The following is a 6,237-nucleotide window of genomic DNA, read 5'->3' on the forward strand; positions in this document are numbered from 1 at the left end:
TGGTCGACAGCCGGCTGAACATGAGCCGGCAGTGTGCCCAGGCGGCCAAGAAGGCCAACGGCATCCTGGCCTGTATCAGCAATAGTGTGGCCAGCAGAAGCAGGGAAGTGATCGTGCCCCTGAACTCGGCACTGGGGAGGCCGCACCTCAAATACTGTGTTCAGTTTTGGGCCCCTCACTACAAGAAGGACGTCGAGGTGCTGGAGCGTGTCCAGAGAAGGGCAACAGAGCTGGTGAAGGGTCTGGAGAACAAGCCTTATGAGGAGCAGCTGAGGGAACTGGGGCTGTTTAGCCTGGAGAAAAGGAAGCTCAGGGGAGACCATATCACTCTCTACAACTACCTGAAAGGAGGCTGTAGCGAGGCGGGTGTTGGTCTCTTCTCCCAAGTAACAAGCGATAGGACGAGAAGAAATGGCCTCAAGTTGTGCCAGGGGAGGTTTAGATTGGACGTGAGGAAAAATGTCTTTACTGAAAGAGTGGTTAAACATTGGAACAGGCTGCCCAGGGAAGTGGTTGAGTCACCATCTCTGGAAGTATTTAAAAGACATGTAGATGAGGCGCTTAGGGACATGGTTTAGTGGGCATGGTGGTGTTGGGTCGACGGTTGGACTCGATGATCTTAGAGGTCTTTTCCAACCTTAATGATTCTATGATTCTATAAAAGAGACAGGAACATTTCAGCTGCTCCATTCTACACAAAACTAAACAAACTATCCACAAAGTTTAAATATTTACTATGAAATAATGTCAGAATCTTCCAGTTTCAGGTTTGAAGAGGTAACCAATCACCCTCTCCTAACTAAACTGCATTAATCTAGTAAAGATGCTACTGTAATCCAGAGTTTTTTCCCTGCTAAAATTAGTTCGTTCTCACAAGATTAACTACCTAAAGGTTGAGAGAGAAACCAGACAACCTGCAGGCACCAGGTTTTTGTGTCTTTTTTTCTGTAAATCAAGTTGTTCCACTTCTGTGTTGTTAGACTAATGAAAGACACAGAAGGTTAAAAAAAAAAGTAAAATACGTAGAAGGAAAAAACACTGCAGTTATGCTTTAATTATGTATCTACAGTGCTTAAACCAAGGAACTGACCCTGACCTCTGCCAGAAAGAAGTGGGAAGACAGCAAAACAGAACATAATGAAAACACGTAATGAATTATCTATGCATAAATTACCCTTTGAGTTCCAACTAATCCACTGCTATTAAGCTAAACATCCACTTCCAAGCAGATTTGCGTTTACTGTTCCTTAACACAGTCATTTTTACTAAGAAAAGCAAGGTTTTCGAAACCAGTATTACTATGCATAGTGTGCTAAGGGATTCATTGTTGAAAGTTGTGACAAATTTCTACCTGACTTCTGCAGAGTACCAAGACTCTGCTGTTACTTTAAAAATCTTTCAGTCCTAGTCCAGAACATGAAGGAAAGCAAGGAAAAATACCAAATTTTATACACTGATGACATTAGCTTGGCTTCCCTTATTCCAAACATCATCTTTACTAGCAAATCCAAAATAAAAAATCCACCTTCAGAAATTACAAGAGGTTTGTCATTAGTCCTGTCTTTCTTTATTCCATTAAAAAACGTGCCAATGACCCAATGTTTCAAGTCTCTCTTCTAGCAAAGTTCAACTCTCAAAAGGTCAAATTAAAATTTTCAGACTCCTGAGGGATACAGTCCTGAAAAGTTTCCCAGTACTTTTACAGTGAAATGTTTTAAGAGAATCCAGGCAAAGCTAAAAATCCTCCACACTGCCACTCATTTCATTTACCCAACGTGCAACTAATTTTACCTACTTAAATCAGTGAACTGATTTTCTTCAACTGGAACAGTTTTCCTACTTGAGTGAGAAATATAAAACAAGCCAAGTCTGAAGCCTTTAACTTCAACTGCCTGGGCTTCACAATCATAAAATATTAATCATGGTATTCTTTTTTCCTGTTTCCCTCTGAAATACCCATTATTGGCTGCAGTTAGAGAAGGGACACTGACCACAGACAGGTCGGTGCTCTGATGAGAAAGCTCAGATAATTTTCTTAGGTGACTAGCTGCTATTTTGCTTAAGTGCTATAGGTCATAATGATTACCAAACTCAGCGACAGGAAGGAATATTTTCTAGTGAAAGCAGCAGGGACAATAGTGGTTTTCTTCTTTCTTCCATAGCATGCAGTAGCTCACAATTAGGCTGAAATATTAGCTTCATTAACAGCACTTAACATGGCTTATTTAAATGAAGGCTTAAGGTACTTGGTGGTCCTTCATGGCCCTAACATCTTTGAAATGTAACAAGAAAGATACCTGCACAAATGAGAATTATAAATAATGCTTTATTTCAGAAAGAACAATATAAAAGGAGTTAGATTAGATAGTAAGATGCTCGTTTTACTACTTGTGGAAAAAATAGTTTTATTATTTAATACTATTTTATTAATAAAACCTTCTTTACTTATATTCAATCAAATTAAGACACCAGTAAGACAGATAGATGGTCTATAGTGACTCATTATTTCCCTTTACAAACCTATTACTCCTAATGAAAAAACTTTTGTAAAAACAGTTTAAAAAAAAACCCTCTTCACTTTTAAGGAAAAAGCCATACAAGAATCAAAATCATTGCATTAAAATTTAAATTCTTTGACTTTGAGACTCAGTGAATTTCACAGAAATACCAACTAACTTTGCTTTACAAAATAATGTGTTCTGAATTCCTCCTACGTTCACTGTTTGAAGAAATTGGAATATATTACAAATACTTGAATATAATTCACAATTTTGAGGAAAAAATCCTCAGACTGCCCATCTCAACACTTGCAGGCTAAATAGTGTTTTTAAAAATCTCCTCAGGATGCAGGAAGCACAAGCAAGGTATATTTTGGTATAATTATTTTACTGGGACTCTGCATTTAAAGAAACACTGCTCCTTTCTCTTTATTTTGGTGTTTTGGGGGTTTTTTTTGCCAATGTTTCTCCTTAATGCATCAATCTCAATCCAGATTAAGACAACTCATTTTATCTCCTAAAAAATTACAACCAATGCAGGAAGGTTCTTGGGAATACCTTTGTTCTGGCCAGCTTTCCCTCTGCTCCCTGTCTTTTCAACACTCTGATGCTCAGGCATCAGTTGAGTGGGTCCCAATCTATATTCTTTATCACTTTTCCTTCCATACTCCTCTGCCAAGACAGTTTGCAGAATTCAACAAAAATCCTGAGAGATCTACAGAAATCTAGGCTTATTATCGACTGTTTTGCGGCATGCCAGAAGAGACCTGGCCATTTCAGAAAACTGAATATGTCTGAAAAGTATCACAGAGGTCTTTCTCACTGTCAATGTTTCCAATGGCCACCAAAATCAGGTTATGAAGATTAAAAGCAAATGAATATCACAACCTTCTTCTGAAGAATCCCAAATGCAAGCAATGACTTGTTTAACTTGATAAACAATAATATGCTCTCAGAAAATTCCTAAAAGGACTTGGATGATCTAAAACACCCTAGTAAAAGCATAAGGACAACAGTAAATATGAGCATAGCACGCACAGAGCTTGATTAATCCCCATTACAAATTAACGGATCAAGAGACAAATAAGTGCATATATTTGGTGATGCATAATAATTACCTCAGGTGAAACAAGCTGTAGAAGGCTTTAGCAACATTCCATAAAGAGAAAATAAGCATTAGCAACTAAACTGACTAAGTTCTATACCTGCATGATGAACACTAATCAGCTAGTGTGTAACTTAGAGGCCTGGCAGGTGCAGAGAAAGCTGGAAGAGCACTCCAGTTCCTTTTCATGATGAGACCATTTTTAAAATACGTATCAGTACCAGCAGGCAAGAGAATAAACTACAAAATGGCATACAAAGTAGGTGACAAGGAGGCCTCCAAGAAGGAGGAAAAATGCAAACACACAGACAAGTTGAAAAGCACAACCTTAACGAGATGAAAAAATCTCCCATAAAAGAAATGAAATGATGACTCAAAGAACAAGAAAAATGAAGAAATTAACTCTCTTGCACAGAAAAGACTGATATTTGACATGCTTTAAAAGGAAAGGTGATCATTCTACTAAAATCCTGGCATGGCCCAGAAGACCACAACGTTAGAGTCCCTGCTCCTGTGAACTTCCCCACAGGCTTTGGGTAGATAACTTCATGCCTCTTTCCCAGACCCCATGTAGGTAAAATGGGAATAGTAACACTTGGTTTTTCTCAGGTATTTGTGAGGATAAATGCTCTAAGATTAAGGCATGCAGATACTGTTTATTTCATGGTCTTTATTTTATAATGTTTTGACAAACAACTATAAGCTGCAAAATTATAGCAAATGATTATTTGCTATCATCAAAATCGAAACAAATTAATTTTTGACATTTTAGCTGTCACGCAGAAGTTTGCCATATAACACTTCTTAATTTCATTATACAATGTGCTATGATACCGCTACAGTTCTGCAACAAATGCAACACACTGGACAAAAGACTGAATTCCTTTGCCTACTCAAAAAGGTGACTTCAGCAGAACCTGTATCACCAGTCAAAACTGAAATTTAAGCTTATGATGGGACAGGAGAATAGCATCATGGAAACATTTTACTGTAAATTTGCCGGGTCAAATCCTCTATTACCACCACTGAGGATCTGACTGACCTACTTTGTGACACTGTATTGCAGCCTGGCTTGTTAATTTTGGTGTAACAAATGTAACCTTCAAATCTATTTTTTTCATTTTGGCCATTTAGAATTTTCCCTGTGATTTCAGGAACAATAAACCCCAAAGTTCATTATTAAACCTCTTGAGAACACTTAGTTTCCTCTTGTTTCAGCTATGTAGCTCTCAAATTTTACTGTATTGGCTTCCAATGCAGATTATATATTTACCTAAGTTTCACTCAAAATTTAGATGGGTCAAAATAAAAGTTACTTCCCAAACTATCAATATGACCACTACCACCTTCAGTTATAACAGCACTGGCCATCTCTGGTTTGTTATAAATGGAGAGAGGAAGAGGATGCATTCCATCTGACTACTCTAGTGAGGCACTGCACAGGGAAGTATTGCAAATATTAGCTATAGTTTTCACAGTGTACAAACATAGATATAAAATCTACTACAGGATATAGCAAAGTAATAACCTTACCACTCAAAAACAGAGGTGACATTTTAACTGAAAAAGATCATTTTAGGGTTATATGGTTCAGCTGACTCGTTATTTATTGAGATATAATATACTACCTAAGAACATCCGCTACCTTAAGACATTAAATACTTGCAGGACTGAGTAGAAAGCAAAAACACTGAGTATACAATAGTAGCATATATTCCCCTTAGCCTTACACTACAAACACCACAATAAAATCATTCATATTCATCAGTGAGGGTGAAAGACTGTCATGCACAAATATGTGCTTCAGTATGTGAATCGAGTGCATTTTTAGGATGGGAAAGGGACGAGAAGGAAAAGATCGTGGTGATGATGAGCACAATGCAGATTCACAGGTGCAGCTGGAATGAGAAGTCAGTCTTGTCTTGCATGTTGATAAACCACGCTTGAGTCAGCACCAAACAGATGTTCCTACCTTACAGGGAGCCGGGACCTCTGAGCCAACAAAAGTTCTGTGGGTCCAGTGAGGTTCATCTCCCCATCCTGAAAGGATACCTGGGAAGCACCCTGTTGAGAGATTTCAAAGCACATTTTGAAACTACGTACATATTTATGCATATAGAACAATGGCTGTATTTATATTTTTGAGTGAATATTTGGAAAAGAAAACAAATCATAACTAACATCATCTCACTGACAGTGAGGACTGAAAGACCCATTCCGTATAGCGCGTACATGACACAACATTCTGAAAAAGAGGAGGGTATCTGAAGTCCTGCTCCTCACACCAGAGTCCCACTGTGCTTGCACTGGAGAAGCTTATGGTAGTGCTTCCTTGCCTGCCTATCTAACCTGAACGTCATCCTTTCCCATCCTGAGCCACCTCCTTTCTCACAGTGGATTCCACAGACCTCGGATAAACCCAGTGGCTTTTTTTCCCCGCTCTTTCTAGTAGCATTTATCTGGTAAAGACATATTTTCACAGTAACTTCACAGAAAAAGAAATTATGTAACCATTTGGCCAGACACAAAAATATAGTGCACACAGGGACCTGACATTAATGTTAAAGCTCTTGAAAACTATTATTTAACTTTCTTTTTGTGATCCTTAGACTCTTAATGTTTGCATTTTTACCA

General features: G+C 38.2%; 1 protein-coding gene across 1 annotated transcript in view; it reads right to left on the reverse strand.

Moving 5' to 3' along the window:
* The window catches only part of PARD3B (par-3 family cell polarity regulator beta), a 415,216-nt gene that overhangs the window by 242,787 nt on the left and 166,192 nt on the right, over positions 1-6,237 (reverse strand). Inside the window, exon 5 of the mRNA XM_009333046.1 lies at positions 5,576-5,667. Coding sequence (XP_009331321.1) covers positions 5,576-5,667 — 92 coding nt within the window. The remainder of the gene's footprint in view (positions 1-5,575; positions 5,668-6,237) is intronic.

The sequence above is a fragment of the Pygoscelis adeliae genome, unplaced genomic scaffold, assembly GCF_000699105.1.
Source record: "Pygoscelis adeliae isolate BGI_AS28 unplaced genomic scaffold, ASM69910v1 Scaffold160, whole genome shotgun sequence".
NCBI lineage: Eukaryota > Metazoa > Chordata > Aves > Sphenisciformes > Spheniscidae > Pygoscelis > Pygoscelis adeliae.